Source organism: Ambystoma mexicanum, chromosome 2p (assembly GCF_040938575.1).
Source record: "Ambystoma mexicanum isolate Mex_15411 chromosome 2p, UKY_AmexF1_1, whole genome shotgun sequence".
Taxonomy (NCBI): Eukaryota; Metazoa; Chordata; class Amphibia; order Caudata; family Ambystomatidae; genus Ambystoma; species Ambystoma mexicanum.
Genome location: NC_090923.1, coordinates 29,794,742 through 29,813,640, shown reverse-complemented (window position 1 = coordinate 29,813,640; position 18,899 = coordinate 29,794,742). Strand labels below are relative to the sequence as shown.

Here is an 18,899-nt window from a genome sequence, read left to right as displayed (position 1 = left end):
ATCGACTGACACAAATTACATGTAACACCATTACATCCTGGTCCTTGGGCTCGCGCTGGACGGGCATCACTGGGAATCACTGTGTGATGCCAAGCGTGGCGGCCGCCCTGTTTACCAGGGTAAAAGAAATTCATGAGTGCCTTCTCGTATAACTGTTTTCCGAGCTCGTAGAGGCGCAAGGTATAAAGTGCTCCACAGAAACTGACACATTAGTATTTAACACCTCCGGACTGGACCACACCCATGCCTACCTACAGGCCCGATATTACCCCCACGTCCCTCCACTGAAGACCCGACTGTGACAGCGGGCTTGCGGTGCTAGCAAACTGAGACAACAAGGTGAATCCTATAAGATACAAAAAGATGGGAATTCTGTGAGTGGAAGGAGGATGCATAATAACAACTTCGCCTACCCTGTCACAGAGTTGGTCCCCATGCTCAGCAAGACCTCATAGGCCTCCTAGTGTGATCTGGAAGGAAGCAAACAGTGGAGGAAAGGAGGCGAGAAAAGACCTGAGAGACTGCCACAGAGAGTGGAAATGCCGGCCGACCCCTGTGGGCAATTGGTAGGAGTGTGGTACATATAAACTGACTTAACACGCCCGCACCCGTATGCATAAGCTGAGCTGCGTGCCTGCGAGACACCGCTGGCGAAGCAGAGAAGCTCCAATTACATATATTGGAACAAGCACCAACGTCCCCCCACAGTTATACACTGGACTTATTTCATAGTGTGCGCCTGTAGCAACAGTGACTGCGACAGCTATAAATAACTACTAGCTTGCACACAGGCCACACATATACAGAGAGAGAAGGGGAAAGAGCTAAACACCAGAGTTGAGAGGCGCTGCAAAGAAACTCATATATTGTATGACTGAGCTATGGTGCTGTCTTTAGACTACAGGCTCATCAGAGAGTTGTGGGCCGTCCCATCATCTGTCAAATACCAGCGGATTACACTTGGTGTCAGAGCATAGATTTTGTAATGGGCAAGGATAAGGCCAAGAAAACTGGTACTTAGAGCACAATGGAACAAAATATGACATCTGCCCTGACCCACCAGCTGGAACCAAATAAATCCAGTGACCCACAAGACTCTGAAGACAACATATCTCTCAAAGAAGTGATGAATGCTATCTCCAGCTCGCGGACCTCCATGGAAATGAAAATGGACAGCATTAACACAGAGGTGTCCCTACTATGCCCTGACTTGCAGAAACTCTCATCCCGCACGGGAGAAGCTGAGACTCGTATATCCATGGCAGAAGAGGAGTTGTGGGGCATGGGCCGACAAATGAACAGCGCAATGGAACACATTAAATCATTGGAAGAACGAATCATTGGAAGAACGAGTGGAAGAGGGAGAGGGACGACCGAGAAGAAATAATATTCAAATCCTTGGCCTGCCTGAAAAGATTGAAGGGCCAAGTATGGAACTTTTCCTAGAGCAATAGCTTGCTGATTTATTTGCTCCAAAGACCCTATCAAAATTCTTTTCCATCAAACATGCTCATCAGATACCGACTGGCAGAACGATCCTCGGAGCACAATCGCGCACAGTGATTGTCAAGATCTTAAATTATAGGGATCGAGATGCGGTGCTCCGAATGGCCAGGACAAAAGTCTCCATAACATATAACGGTTCCAAAATAGCCTTCTTCCCTGACTTTACCAAAGAAGTACAAAAAGCGAGACAATCATTTGATCCTCTTAAGAAACGCTTGCAGATGCTGAAGGTGAAGTATGGACTATTATTCCCGGCACGGCTAAAGATATATCATAACGGCACAACCATACACTTCACGGACCCAAAAGAAGCCTGGACATGGGCAGAACGCCACCTGGAAGGGGATTGGGGCCCATGGAGGAGGCAAGAAAACAGAAGAAATAGACTGCGTCCAGAGAGACCACCAGACAAGAGACCACAGCAACAAGCGGATGTATTGCCACAAATGGACAATGAATGAAGATGTGCAACAAACATAAATGTTCATCGCATGTGAGTAACTGCTTATCTGCCTTATGGCATTGCCCATACATAACTGAAGTATTCAACACTTAAGACGGTGCGTGAGTGTTCGAGTGTTAACAGATTCTAGTTCTACAATGGGGCGACAGATGCTTCAGTTGGGGATAGGGATGGAGTATAGGGAGGAAGAAGTTGGCCATGTGTTCTTTGTTTATTGTTTCACACACAAAGGTATTGTGACCACACCAGGCACAAGTAAGATAGCAACAGCGCATGTGATACTATCCGAGAAGCAGGCATCTCACAAAGGACACAACAATAGATCACAACGGATATATATCCACTGGTACTGCCAACTAGGACAATTAACAAGCGTTTGAAACTTCTGACATGGAATGTCAACAGACTAGGGTCTAGCATCAAGAGACATCTGGTGACGCAATTCTTAAATAGGCATACACCTGATATAGTGCTCCTGACAGAAACACATCTCGCTGGAACGATATGCAAGCTCTTCCAAAGGACCAATTACTGCATTGCGGTGCATGCAGGTTTTTCCATGAGTGCTAGAGGGGTGTTGATCCCAATCATAAGAGATTCCCACTAATAATATCCAAGGTGACCCGTGATGCTGGGGGGGGGTACGTACATAGAAATGCTACAATTTGAGACCAAACTCTTGTGGTAATGGCAGAATACTCCCCGCCGGCACTTATATCCACACTACTGGAAGAGATTACACCCAACTTCGCCACAAATGTAGCAGATATTTGGGAATTGGGTGGAGATTTCAATGAGGTCATGGATAATACACTGGACCGCATGCACATAAGAGGGAGAAATCCTGCAAACCACCAAACTAGCAACCTTTGCTTCTGCACTGGAGCTGAGAGACGTATGCAGGGACTTACATATGGATGCACGCAAGTATTCCTTTCACTCAGGCTTGCACGCCTCACTCTCTAGAATAGATTACTTCTTTCTACCAGAAACAAGTGGAAGACGCCGAACAGGAGGTAGCTCGTAGGGAAGTACACCATGTTAACAATAACACACTCTAGGCAAATAGGGCATTGATACTGGCACAAAAGAAATTGCATAATGTATCATTAGACTGTGCCAAGAAGGCACACAGAGCCATGAGAGCATGGTTGTATGAAACCGGGGAGAAAGCAGGTACACTACTAGCCTGGTTGGTAAGACGAGATGAGGGACACCAGTAAATCAGAAATATCAAAAAGGCAAATGCAGAAATAGTCTCAACTGACAATGCAATAGCTGAGTGCTTTGCATCCTATTACGAGGAGCTATATAGCACCCCTGATACACCGGTAGACAATAGGGCATTAGACGGGATTACTCTCCCCTCATTGGATACTGAGCAATCAGATATGCTATAAGGAAACATTACGGAAGAGGAAATATCGACAGCCATCTCCCAGCTTCAATCAGGCAAAACCCCAGGCCCGAATAGCTTCCCAATAGACATCTGGAAGAGCTTAGACAGAGACAGTGTTGCCCCACAGCTGCTTAATATGTTCACAGACTCAAAAACAGAAGGGATACTCCCAATGGATTTACGTAAGGCCATCATAATAGTAATACCAAAGGATGGTAAACCACCGAATGAATGCAACTCCTATAGGCCCATTTCCCTGATAAATAGTGAAACCAAAATACTGGCAAAGGTACTCGCCAACAGGCTCCAGAAGGTAATCTCGTCCCTGATCCATCCGGACCATTGTGGCTTTATGCCAAGGAGATCCACAAGGATGAATATCCGTAGGCTGCACTTGGCACTCAAAAGGGCTCCAGCCCTACAAGAATCACTAGCGATGTTGGCTATTGATTTTGAGAAAGCCTTTGAATCTGTCTATTGGGAGGCATTATGGGTAATCATGAGAAAAATAGGCTTTGGTGAAAAATTCATAAACTGGATTCAACTCCTATATAATGCCCCTATAGCAGAGGTAAGAGTAAACGGCTGGCCCTCTCGTAACATCCAGCTGGGAAAGGGAACCAGACAGGGATGCCCCCTGTCGGCCATGCTATTTGCTCTAATAATGGAGGCCCCAGCAGTAATGCTGAGAAATACATCGACATGGTCAGGATTCTGCTGGGACACGGCTTGGCCCATGGTTTACTGATTTATCTGGGTAACCCCGCGGTCTCCTGCCTATAGTCACAAAGATACTGATAAAATATGGCAGGTTCAGTGGCCTGAAAGTAAACTGGAGTAAATTGATACTGTTCCCGATTAAAGGAATAGACTATGGGCCTCATTCCGAGATTGGTGGTAGTCATGGCGCTATTTGCACCATGACTGCCACCAATGACGGGTCCAGCACCGGTGTAGTTCAATGGGGACTTACCGGTGTAGTCGGACCCTGGCGGGACCGGTAAGTCCCCAATGAACATGCCATTCCCCATTCCCATTTGAGCCCATACAGGGCTCAATGGGAATGGGGAGTGCGCTAATAATGGGCTCGTGACTTGCAAGCCCGTTATTAGCGCCCTGGTCCCTTAGCGGGACCTGTAAAGGACGTGTGGTCAGACCACACGTCCTTTACGGTTCCCTCCAAGGGACCTCAGAATAGGGTGGTTTGGGATTACTGGCACTGGTCTCCTTACCGGTGCCCGGTATCCCTTACCGCCCTACTCGTAATGACCCCCTATACCTCTTGAGGGTTCCCCGTATAGAGTAGAGATGGAACAATTATGATACTTGGGCATCCTGGTCTCAAACTCACTGGAGGACTATGTGGTCAAAAACCTATACCCAATTGTACAGCAGTTCACACTAGGCGTGAGCCACTGGGTGACACTGCCACTGACCCTACTGGGAAGGGCAGCACTCCTCAAAATTCTGGCTCTCCTCTGCTTTTTATATGACCTACAAAATGTTCCTTTACACATTCCCACATCTGAATTTCGTAAGATAGACAAGACCCTGTGGAAGCTACTATGGGGGGGGCAAGCACCCAAGCATAGCGATGTGCACCCGCCAACGCTCTGTGTGGGAAGGAGGGATTGGGCTCCCACATATCCAAACATACTATTGGGCGAGCCAGATGGCGGCTATAAATGATATACTGCATGGTGATCCAGAACTACCGCACATACGGGCGGAGAAAGCTGCGAGACATGTCAGAACCCAGCTCGAAAGCTTGTATCACATAGTGGGCCGCGCTCCCCCTCGACAATAACAACCCACAGGGCCCAGATCTGGGTGGAGACTCATAGACATATAGGCTGGGAAAATAAAATTACCCCGGTACAACCCCTATGGAATAATACATTCCTCCCCGAGCTTCACAAACTACCCAAATGGCTGAGTTGGGAAACAGCCGGCATATTGACGATTAAGGAAGTGATCAAAAATGGCGAAATTATACCCTTTTCTGACGTATTGGAAAGTTATGGTCTCACACCAACTGAACAATACCATCACACACAGTTCACCCACGCACTTAAGAAACACATGCCAGACCTAACTGACCTGCCAGATTGCACACCCATATAGAAGAACATTGTTTTAGATAGTATGGATATTAAAACCACATCTGTCATGTATAATGCAATTTCTTCCTTCGTCACGAAAGAACGATGTAATCTGAAGGCAAAATGGGAGAAGGATGTGGGCCCATTGTTGCCTGAGGACTGGACTTCGACCTTAATGTACCCCAGCGAAACGGCAATTTTGGCTAGAATCAGGTTTATACAACTGAAAGTGTTAGAGAGAATATACTATCCACGAGTGACATTGTACCGATGGGGCAAGATTGCAGATGCCAAATGCCTACACTGCAAACAGGAAGAGGGTACCATCTATCACATTCTGTGGTAATGTGCATGCATACAGTATTTCTGACAAAAATGTTGTGATAGACTGACAAGAGCTATGGGACAGCCAATCCCTAACGAACCAAAGCTGTTGTTGCTGGGAATCGAGGAGGAGGGGGAAATTACCCGTTTTGAAAAACTCTTACTCTCAACGACAATGGGGCTGGGCAAGAGGAATATTGCACAACTATGGGGCTCGGAGATCACCCCCCAATCTGACCAATGGGCAACAGACGTGGATGTCTGTTTAGCAATGGAGCACCGAGTCTATACAGCTAGAGGCTGCCCTGGGAAAGCCCATAAAATATGACAGAAATTGGAACAGACTAGGTAGCAGATAAGAAAAGACTTGTGGGAATATGTTGTGTTGTAGATATACAGAAAGGATATGATCCATTTGCTGACCTGTAATGAGCTGGAAAGCTGTAACTAATCTTGTGTACAAATCACAATGCCTTTGTTATACGTATGACTGTTTTTCTTTCCAGATTGTATGTTGCTGTTCTTTAGTAACGAAAAATACAATAAAATGTGTTATTTAAAAATTAATAAAAATATAAAAAAAATACTACATAGGTGGCAATATGATCCCCTCAGGCTCTCCAGAATGTTTCAGTGTCTAAGCCCACTCTGTTGGCGTAAGTGTGGGGGAATAGCTGACTACTGGCACATGTGGTGGGACTGCCCCAGAATTAAGATCTATTGGAGTGAGGTCTTGGGGTGGATCAAGGACCTCGACCCGAGGTCTGCAGATCCCTTTTTAGTTCTCTTTGGAGTTGAGCAATTCGATGAGGAAAGAGAGAAAATCAAGGGACTAGCAGCCCACCTATTATTAGTGGCCAAAACAACCCTGAGCAAGGGCGAATGGATTAATGTCACATCGAATATATGTGTCATGGAAAAGATCACTGCAACCCTACACGGAAAATCGACCCAATGTGACATAATATGGGGAGACTTTGAAAGTAAGCACATGCCGGGAACTAATCAGTAAATTGCATACTCTAATCGGAAAATCGCACCTCCCCTCCTGGGGAGGATACCCTACCCTGTTTTGCTGGAAAAGACATACAATAAGAACCAGAGGACTTCATGCTTAAGCAACCCATGGCAGTGTAAATACCAGATATGTTATAATGAGCACCGAACAAGTCTCCACTCTCTATCTCTAAAATATATATGCTAACGATTTTTGGAAGGCAGGGATAGACTGTTTTGGGTGGGCGGGGGATGGGGGGTGAAAAAGGAAAAGTTATTTTTTGAATAAAGTATAGGCCTTTTCCTCTTTGCTTTTTCTATGGGACGTACATGTTGCACACAGATATGTTCCACTGGATTTGTCCGTTCCTCGAGCAATGTTTTGTAATGTACCTTTATATGATTTTGAAAATTTCAATAAACTCAAATTTCCACAAAAAAAAAGCCTTTCTGACTAGGAAGGACAGCCCTTCCAGCGATAGACCCTCTCACCCCGAGGGAGAGAACAGGGGTGCCAGACCCTCGAGCCCAGAAGAGTTCCAACAGGGCATTGATGATGAGTATGAACAGGGGGAGTATAATAATGATGATCATACACCCATCTCCTCGAACGAGGATGATCAAACTACAGGGTCAAGACCCTCTACCTTGGGAAAGTGGCAGCCCCCATTCCCAAGCGGAGAGCAATCTGCCATTGAGGGGATGTTTACACCGGAGGATTTGATTCACCCCAGATCCTCAGACTGGGAACCGTCATTCAGGACCACTGAATACATGTAGGCCAGACTACATCGGCCCCTAAAAGAAAGATCAAGGCCAAACTTAAATCAGAATGTCCTCGCCCAGAGATTCCAGGGAAGATAGCTTTGACACCAGAACTTGATACTAAGATGATCAGGGACCACAAGAAAGGTATTGAGCAGGCCTGGAGGTCCTGTCAAGACAAGATCTTAGATATTACGGGTCCACTGACAAAAATAATGGACCTGGACGAAGGAGCCATTGATGACAAGCCAATTGAACCAATTATCCTATCAGGTTGGTCCCAGAGAGCTATATGCCTGCTCGCAAATGCCAATTGTGCAAACTCAACTGAACACAGGAAAGGCATTCTCTTAAAGATTGACCCCAAACTAGGAGAATTGGCAGATACCGAATCTGGAGGAGCAGCTCAGGGTCTGCTATTTGAATATCCCTTCGTAAAAAAGAGATGTCCAAGGTCGTGGGCACCTTCACTGCCTTAGACAAGGTTCAGGCATCTATTAAAAGAGTCTTCGCCTCCAAGATTTTTTCCCTGGTCGGACGAGGTAGAGGTCGTTCCTCCGGCCGATATTCATTTGAGAGAAGACCTCAGCACTCAAGGGACCAACATAATTTCTGTCAAGACTGCTCAGACTCACAGGAGGAGTAAGAGGCTGAGGCTGGAGCAGAGCGGCAAGATATCCAGCTCAACAATCAACAGGTCAGTGTAACTATACCAGCACCAATGCCACAGGCACCGATAGGAGGGAGGAAAGCTCTCTTTGCACAAGCCTGGGACTCCATATCAGGAGATGCCTGGTCAGGGACGCAGCTCGAAGATTTTGCCCAACTCTACCAAGCGAACCACCCCGCACAGATAGTAATGTCCGAGGCAGACACAGCAGCGCTAGACAGCGATTTACACAATCTACACCAAAAGCAGGCAATACGCCCTTGTTCAAATCAAGGCAGCTTTGTCATCCCTATTTTTTTGGTTTGCAGGAAACAAAAGTTACGTCCAGTAATAAATCTCTGTGCTCTAAACGACTTCATAGTCTACCATCATTTCAAGATGGAGGACATACACATGCTCAGAGACATCTTAAGACCAGGAGACTGGCTCATTCGCTTGGACCTCAAGGACGCTTACCTGGCAGTGCCCATTTATCAGGCACACAGCTACCTGAGGTTCTCCTGGTGCAATCAGGACTGGGAGTGTACGACCTTGCCCTTTGGACTCTCTTCGGCCCTTTGTGCATTTACCAAGGCCCGTCATGGCTTATCTCAGAGAGAGAGGAGTCAGACTCATAATATACTTAGACGAAATCATATTAATGGCTCAATCCCAAACTCTGGTAGAGTACCAAGCCAGGCTCGCCACAGATCTATTACACAGAATCTGGTTCCTCATAAACTGGAAGAAAACGGTTCTCTGCCCCTCCAGGAACCTAGAGTTCCTAGGATTCATCGTGGATATCAAGTGCTCGCAACTCCGTCTCCCTACTTCCAAGATTCACTCCACCCGCTGGGAGATTCGCGGGCTTCTTATGAGGGATGTCATCTCCCTCAGGGAATTAGCGAGAGTTATAGGTCTATTATCCTCTTCCATAGGAGCAATATTTCCCACCCGCTCCACTATTGGGTATTGCAGAGACTCAAAGGTCAGCATCTGCGGTGCAGCCTTTCCTTGTCACAACGTCTGACACTCTTGCCTCAAGCATGGACAGAACTCCCCTGGTAGCTCATGCATATGGAGGCCTGGAACGGCAGAGCTATCTTCGGGTCCACCCCGGACATAGTGATAAAGTCGGATGCCAGCCGCTCAGGCTGGGGAGCAAGATGCGGAGCAGTAGCCACAGGGGAAACTTGGTCCCCTCAGGAACCGGAAATGCACATAAACTGTTTGGAGCTACTCGCAAGCTCTATCGCAGTGCGGTCATTTGCCAGAGGCAGAGCGAGTTGTTGTATTTTAATGAGAATGGACAACATTTCAGCAGTAAGGTACATCAGTCATCTGGCTGGCACCAGATCGAGTCCTCTAGCGGAACTAGCCAAGGATTTTTGGCATTTCTCTCTGGAACACCAAATCTCCGTCACGGCGGAGTATCTTCCAGGGCTCAAGAATGTGGTGGCAGATTGGCACTCCCACCATTCCACCGACTACAGCGATTGGAGGCTCAGAGAGTTCTTCCTTTGCCTCCAGCGGGTATGGGGCCCCATGTCCAGGGATCTTTTTGCCTCCTGCCTCAACACCCAGCTGCTGCTGCAACAGATGCATTTCTGCAACAGTGGACCGGGGGAATTCTTTAGCCTTTCCCCCCTTTACCATGATAGCGAGGACCCTGGCGAAAGCCCGTCAGGAACAAGCAGAGCTTGTCCTCATTGCTCCGGTCTGGACATTTCAGACCAGGTATTCAGTTCTTCCGGAACTTTCCTCGGATTTTCCAATCCTTCTACCCTGATCTCCAGATCTTCCAATGGGTCAGACGGGGCAACACCACCACCTTCTCCCCAGAGGGTCGCTGACCCTAGCAGCCTGGAGGATTTCAGGGCAAGATGGAGGGTCACAGGCATCTCACACAAAGCCATCAGTCTCATTGAGGAGAGCAGGCCCCCGCTACCTTCAAGAGATACTCCAACTCTTGGACCGCCTGGACATGTTGGTGTCTTGACTGACTGCTCCATCCAGTTTCAGCACCTATAGAGGAAATTCTGAATTTTCTGGCCTCGCTAGTAGAGCATGGCCTCACTTACATGATGGCCAATGGTTACCGCTCTGCAATTTCAGCCGGCCACAATCTTGTGCAGGGGGTCCCGGCAGGAGAACATCACCTAGTATGCAGGCTACTAAAGGGTATCCGCCTCACGGTCCCATCTCCGTCCCGATATGACAGACTATGGTAGGTTAACAAGGTGCTCAACCTTTTTCTTTCTTGGCTATCTCACACTGCCCTGTCAGGTAAGCTTACTATGTTGCTATGCCTGATCTCCTGCAGAAGAGTCTCCGATGTCAGAGCTCTTGACCTAGCAGGCAGGACCTTTTCCCCAGATGGAATTGTCTTCCACATTTCCAGAAGGACCAAATGCAATTCAAGAGTCATATCATATCCTGCCTTTAGAGAACAGCCAAAGCTATATCTGGTCAAGTGCTTCAAGGTCTACGAAGAAGTGACTGTGCCCCTTAGCATCTCACCTAAGGGGCAACTATTGATGGCACTGCGAAAACCCCACAGGGCAGTCTCTGTCCCGACATTGGCACGATGGGTGCGCTGGACTCTTGCTCAAGCATACTAATCACTTTGGCGCTCACTCCGTGAGAGGGGCCATGGCCTCCAAAGCTTTTCAAGTTGGGGTCCGTCTAGAGGACATCATGAGGATGGCCGACTGGGCAGGTGAATCAATTTTCAAACAATTATACCTGAAGGCGACAGATAAACCAGCATCCATAGTGGTGAGTAAGCTTTAAACAAGCAAGAGGCAAGCCTTCGGTCTTGACCTAGAATAAAGATTTTCCAGAATAACTTATAAGAAAGTCCTAATTCTATTAAAGACACAGAGGCGAGCATTATCCCACCTGTCTAGAAAAATAATTGGCGCATAGAAGCTAGTGTACAGCTGTTCAAATATCATTTGCATATGGGTGAATTAGTTACATGCTACGTAAGTTTGCATAATAACGTACTGATTTTTCTCCCACCCTCTTGAGGGGAATAGGGCTATCATATACATCATCTAACCCTGATTGTTTCTCTCTTCCTTCAACAGGGACTGCGGACAAGGCCTCCTGATCTGCTCCGGCCTTTTTCCCGCAGGATGTCCTCTACCTTACGCCTTCAGCCATGCCTATTTCTTCTGGATTGCCAAAGTTTGCAGCCTCGAAAGAGGAAGTTACATACAGTTGGTTCCTATTTGGAGGGACAGTTGCATACCTATTGGAGGACAGTTGTCACATGTCCAGTGACCTGTTATGGACTTGCACCAAAGCCTCCTGGGAAATGGAGTTTTTTTCTCCTCAAGTGACTTTCATTATGGACTAGAGGTTCCTTTCCACACATGTTTAATACTTGTTATTGATTATTTTAGGCAGCCTTGTTAATATCCATGCTATGTTACCACTTAGGCACATAACATACTTGATGGCTGAGCTTTTCTCTTTTGAGTTAATAAAAGAAAGTGAGCATAATGCTCGCCTCTGTGTCTTTAATAGAATTAAGACTTTCTTATAAGTTATTCTGGATCTTTATTCTGTTGCAGTGCTTCGCTCATAGTTCGCATCGGATGCTGTCATCCTGAAGTGAAGGAATCAAGAACCCGCGTTTGGCAAGATACGGGTATAAAGTGGCAGCTTGTATACTTCAATCAAGTGTAGAGGGTGACCCTCAAACTCCAATCGGGCACTCATGTTTGACAGCCACTCAAGCAGTGAGGATTGCCACAAACAGGCCTTTGAGGGAAAACCCAGGGGATGTGGGTTACAGATGAATCCCATTGACCCCACAACCAGGCACACAAAGGCACACCGTTAAGAGTAACTGAACCTACCTCAGTAATTACCCTATATGGTAATTCCTGACCAGCACACAAACACACACACAGGGTAACCAAGCACAGTAGCCAACTAATTAGATTACTCTGCTAGGAGAATTTGGCCTGGTAAAGATACATAGATGATTGGTTCATTGTGTGGCGGGGTACCAGTGATTCATTGATACGATTCCATCAGTGGCTTAATACCTGTGACAGGCATATAAGATTCACGATGGAATGGCACAGGACACAAGTCAGTTTTCTGGATCTACTTATTCAAAAATCAGGTGACAAGCTGGTTACAAAACTTTATCGCAAACCAACTGACAAAAACACATTACTTCATTTCTCAAGTTTTCATCCTATGGGGTTACGTCAGAACTTACCCTATGGTCAGTTTCTGCAAATCCATAGAAACTGTACTGCTAAAGAGGAATTAACAAAACACACAGAAGATCTAAAAGGGAGATTGCTAGAAAGAGGGAAACCAAAGAAACAGGTCAAGGATAATCTTAAGAGAGCCTCACATACTAAAAGGGACACTTGTTTGGAGCCTCGAGAAAAACAAAGGCAGGATAGATTGGTCTGCTAACAACATTTAACCCGGTGAGGAATGAGATCAAGAAGATTGTGAATCGTAATTGGGATCTAATAAAGCAACCAGGAAGTCTATATCAGAAACCAATGTTTGCTTTTAAGAAGAATCAAAATCTAAAGCAAAAACTAGTACATACATATGCAGAAAAGAACCAAGAGCAAACAGTACTAAATCAATGGGGCCTACCACCAGTAGTGGGACAACATAAGTGTGGTAACTGTGTAGTCTGTCCTCTAACGGAGACACGTTTGGAGTTTAATCATGGTACGGTGAGATGGCAACTAAGGAATCACACAAATTGTAGATTCAAGAACGTGATCTATATGATTATTTGTCCCTGTGAGTTTCTGTATGTAGGTAAGACCACTAGAGAGGTGAGGCAACGAATAGGAGAACACCGGAGTTGTAGTCGGAATAAAGTGGCAGATAAACCTCTTGTAGATCACTTTAGTCAATACAAACATAAAGATACAGATCTTAAATGGTTTGTCCTACAAAGTGTTAGACCACAGAAGAGAGGAGGTGACATGGCGAAGGCCCTAGATAGAATAGAACAAAGCTGGTACATAGAATAGAACAAAGCTTGATCTATACATTGGACACAGTAAAACATGGACTCTATGTGTCAGTGGAGTGGAATGCGTTGATAACACATTGATCCAGACACAGCAAGAACTCTCCGGAGGGGAGAGTCGAATTAATTCAACATTCCAACATTTTAATATGTGGAGCCAGTACAACATAGTTAATCACAGATGTCTTCTAACTTGTACACCTACTAGGTACACCTAATGGGATATTATGTGATCAATGTCTAATCTAAGTGCATGAATGTACATGCCAAGGAGAGAAAGCTACAGGTATCTTTGTTGAATTCACAAGACCCTGTGTATGTAGATGGTAGAGCACATTGGTGTTGAGATTATTTAGGATACTTAATACCAACCTCATGAGGTCCGATCATATGGGAGAAATAGTGATCTTTCCATTCAACGCATGCACTGGATGCATACACATAACGATCAGTGTGGAGACCTGGACAGGATAATATTTGTAAATGCCAGTATGATACCCTATAGTGAATAAGGATAGAGGCAAATGATAAAGAAAGAACTATCTAGAGTAATTTGACCCTCTAATCAGACTACTGGCTTCATGTATCAAATAAAATGGTTGTGTATTATTCCAATTATACAAGTCCGTTTTATATGATCATGTTCTACCACATAAACATGATACACAATGAGACGAGACTCAATGAGACGCGATGAGATCAATTATAAAGTCTGTTTTTTATGACCATGCTCTAATATATAAACAGGATACACGATGCAGCGCTCTACGCAACTCCTGTGCGACTGTTGACCATTGAGGAGGGACTTAGAACCTGACGAGGTGAAACACGGAAATGAGTGTTCTATTAAGTAAGCATGCATCTCAGTAACCGTATACCGGGTAACTACAGGTCCACCACAGAAGCGGGGAGCAATTGATGTTTGCTGTGATAGTTCTTCAAATATGACCAGCAGTGATGCACCTTACAGCCAGTAAGTTTATGTTTAAAAGACGGGGGAACGTGGCAACGAACACACATATTTTTCGAATCTGAGTACACAGCTTGATGCTATGTGATAGTTAAAACGATGATGAACGACAAGTATCGTGAAATTTATGGCCCAATGAAGGAGAGAGGTTAGAAACAATAAGACTAAAAAGGCATAGAAGCGGGGTGCTATTGTTGCGAATCAGTATTGTGAATCAGAACTTGAACATCAATGATGCACCTTATAGATTGTAGGACTATGCTAAGAGATGCGAGAATGCGGCAACTATTTCATGTAGTGTCTAGATCTTACCACATAGTTTTGATGCTATATGATAGTGAGAACGTTGACGAATGACAAGTATCGGGTTACTTGTGGCTCAACAAAAGAGTGGGGCTCCAGGTAATTCGATCAAAAAAGTGCAGAGAGACTGTCAAATTAACAATGGTTTATATTATGTTATAGGGACACAAAGGCGGTATAGCCAATTGGAAGAAACACCCTGGAAAATGTTTGGAGCCTGATTGGAACAACAACACGGTTCATTTTTTATTTTTGGGGGTGTTCCCCCGCACGTTCCCATCCCCTATTATATACTTCCTATTCCCCAAACCCCTCTACCCTATATATCCCCTTAACCCGCCCCATATTTTTCAAATTGTTTTTTTGGCAAACAACTGTTGGCAAAAAAATAATCGAAAACTGAACTGTCGATGTAGCAACGTCGTACCTTCCAGACAAGTAAAGCTCCAAATTTCATATTGTTAATTTCTTAGCCCCCATTTATATACATTGGATTCCCAAAAACATTGTAGGGGTATTTAAGCGTAGGTCTTAATGCTGAAGTTATACGTGTGACTCCACTCTCTTCCACTGTGTTGTAATGTACTCACAACCACAGTCCGAAGAGTGTGGAGGTTTTGGCACTGCAACCCTCCATGCGTGAGTATACATGACATAATTCCCAGGTGGGGTGAAAATCAGCAGTTATCATTACAGAGAAATGAGAGGCAGATACCAGAGGAATTAGCAGCAAAGCAAGCAGGCTAAAGCGATTGGGTAGCACTCAAAACAAATATGTCTTAATATGCTTCCTGGATTTGTATAGATCGCTGATGCACTGCAAATCGAAAGGTATATTGAGGCCACAATGGACCAAGACCTACCCAACACTCTCATGCAGTTTACCCAATCAGTATTCACAGTGCACTTGATGCACGCTCTTTGAGGACAAGAGGAAATGTACCCTTGAGGCATAGTTTAATATATGCTGGTGCACTTTCACATAGATCTTTGTGCGCAGTCGTAAGAAGATTGAATCTAATCCTTACTCTTATTGGGAGCCCATTTAGTAGTCTCAAAGAAGGTGTAATGTGCACATTTAGGAACATCAGAGACTGTGCAGTCAGCAGTATTTGCATCAGTGGTAAGCAGTGGATAGAGATGTCTGTGGTTCGTTCTTTAATAAAAGACTTTAAGCAGTCAAGCTTTGCACCCTCTATGGCTCTTGTGGCTGGGGTGCAATGGGTGTCTGAAATGAAAAGTCTCACTTGCCTAAGGATCATTCAGTAACAGTTGATGGAGCATAAAGTCGCGCATTCCTATAAATCTACTGCAGTTTTCCTCATATCGCCGGCTTTTGTGAACGAGGGAAAGATATGATAAACGTGTGGAAATATCGTTGCAGGGAAATAATGGCTAAAGCTGATATAGACGAGTTTCTACTGAGGATGAATCCTAATCGTGCTAAACAAAAGTATTGGTTCTACGATTGGGCTAGCGCTAGAATACAGTGCGAGCTATACAAAATCTGCAAAACCAGTATATTCATCCCAAAAAAGATCAATGACATTGCAAAATATTTGCAGAAGTTTCCGGATGCGAGCTATCATTCTAATGTAATGAGACCACGCTTTAATTTGTGGCCAACGAGAGAGGTAACTGTTATTAGATGCAAGGAGATATCCTTAATCAAAACATGCAGATTCTGTAAAATTGATGATCATGTCAAAACTTTGGAGCATTTAATAGTTCATTGTAAGGCTTTAACGAGCTTAAGGCATGAGTCTTTCTTTAAGTTTTTTAGCAAATATCGAATTCTAACACCAGGCTTGATGTGGTCTACAATATTAATCGCTTGGCAGATATCCTTTAATAATGCTTCAATCAAATATTTGCTAAAATAAAAACTTGAATAGGAACAACCAGTGGGCAGAAAGAAGGTGATAGGGTTTGCAGTGAGATCTAACAAACTAAATACTGAAGAGCACAAGTTTATAAAGTTACTTTTTTATAGGTTTAAATCTGTCCTGTAATTTAAAGTATGGTTTAAACATTGTTGTATGATAAACCATGATAATAATCCTGTCTTTATTAACCTAATGATGTACTTCAATGGTTTTTATGGTCAAACACAAAGAAATAGTTGTAAACAAAATACACTTTTTATAAAGAAATGTCTATATTTGAAAAGTTGTAATCACAACTAAAACATATACAAAATAAAAAAATAAAGTCTTAATTTGAGGGTTCTTGGATAAAGAATAGTCAAGAATATCACCTAATGTTTTAACTGACACTAGAGGCTTCATGAGTATTCCTCGAATAATATCTAAATAGAAGATAATGAACTAACCAGTGAAACCTCTGTTTTCTCTCTTATTTAAACTAAGCCAGTTCTCAGGCATCCAGAGCACTATATCTTGGAAGACTTACTGGACTTTCTGCTGGTTAGATATGTTGTTTCCATTAGGGTTAAACATGATCTGCATATCATCTACATACTTCCCAAATTCTACTCCTAGATTTAGTAGAAGACCATGTGATGCTTGTATGTATATATTGAACACAGTAGGGGAGAAGCAAGCTCTATGAGGGACTCAACATCTAATGTTATCTATGCTGGAGACAAAGTCACCCATTTTGATTCCAGATGAAATATTTTTAAGAAAAGTGTGGTGCCACAATGTGGCTTTATCTTAGGCCACTTCTATCTCCAGAATGCAGCAAAGTAGGATGGAGTGACCTAACGTAGGCCACTGATAAATCTAACAACATCAAAAGGTCAGGTCGTCCTTGATTTATGATTCATGATAGAGAACCTGTAACATTAAAGAGAGCTAATGCCATCTCTTTACGGCCCGGAACGTTGATTGTCTGTCTCCTACTAGGCAATGTTTTCCCAGGTGGGTTTGTAACTCGATGAAGGAAGCTTTATCATGCCCTTTCAATTAGAATAGAGTGTTAGTTATGGGGCATTAGCTAACACATTCCTCCGGGCCCACAGTGGACTTTTTGAGTAGGTGTGTGACCCAAGCTTTCTTGAGAACATCTGAAAGTGTCCCCTCACCCGAAAAGAGACATTATCGCATTTATTGATGAAGGTGCAATGTACAGTTTCAGCTGAAAAAAGTTCAGGGATGAACATAACAATGACCTATTTTGTCATTTAAAAAATATCACATATAATGTGAAATTGTCAGTAAGATACAGCGCCTTATTAATCTTGTGTTTATTGTTGCTCACGATAAACGTTATACCAGTCCCTTACCTTCGCCAGGGACCAACACAGAAATGTGAACAGTCAATTGTGTGTAAAATCACAAATCAAAGGGAGGTTCTGCAAAGGGTTTTTAATACTCGATTTGTTTATGATTTTTGAACACTTAATTGATTGATTTCTATTGTATGTGCTGTCTTCTGTGGTACTTTTTTGTGCAGTAGCAATAGTATGATTTTAACATATCTGTTTAATGCAATTGAATGCTTATATTTCTAATAGAGTGTTTCTATTTTACTGAAGTTTGTTATGAAACCTCTGTACAAGTGCACGATATGAAATGTCTACATAACACGTTCATTATGTTTTGTCAAGATGAGAATATATATGCTTTTTTCAGTTTTGTGTATCTATATGTTTCATTTTCCAAGATGTGTGCTAAACAAATATGAAAAGAGAAAAAAGTTAGATCATATTGAGAGAAGGTCAGTGAAATAACATTCAATTGCAAATTGCATTAATTTAAACACATCCATATGATCTGTTTCATGCCAGTCTATTTCCAAACTGTTATATTTCAATGGACAGATGAATTGCAAAGCATTACAGGAGATTGTTGGTAAATGCCCCTATTCTATTTTCCTATCCCCAATATTATCTATTCTCAAAACACAGACACAATTACTCACCTGAAATCTTGCCAGCCGTGGCCATTTTTTATGATGTAAAAAGATATTCACCTGTTTAAAATAATAATAACATCAAATGATTTTTCAATATCAATAAAACAGTATTACACCTAACTACTAGTTGAATACATCAGGTAATAAACATGTAACACATAGCTTTTTTAGTAGCCTGTGAAATATCCAGTCCTCCGACGCCATTACAAGACAGATGTCATCTACCACCTCTCTAGCTCCCTTGCCACCTCTGTCCCCAACCTATCTGGTTCTCTTGCCAGCTGACTCTTTCCTGGCTCCCTTGCTACCCTCAGCCTCTAACTCTCTGGAACCTCTGTCATATACCTCCTCTCGGGCTCCACTGCCACCTCCTCCACCCTTTACCTCTCAGGCTCCTCTGTCACTTCCGTCGGGGACCTCTCCTCCCTGAACCCATCCACAGAAGTCTTTTAAAAGTGGCAACCTGCTCCACATCGCTACTCTCAACTCTCGCACTGCTGTCAAACACTCCTCTGAC

The 18,899-nt window shown here is 43.9% G+C and overlaps 1 protein-coding gene across 1 annotated transcript in view; it reads right to left on the bottom strand.

The window, feature by feature from the left end:
• LOC138566162 (amine sulfotransferase-like) overlaps nt 1-18,899 on the bottom strand; it is a 624,857-nt gene that overhangs the window by 447,873 nt on the left and 158,085 nt on the right. The window contains exon 2 of the mRNA XM_069643192.1: nt 18,389-18,439. Coding sequence (XP_069499293.1) covers nt 18,389-18,413 — 25 coding nt within the window. The 5' untranslated portion in view covers nt 18,414-18,439. The remainder of the gene's footprint in view (nt 1-18,388; nt 18,440-18,899) is intronic.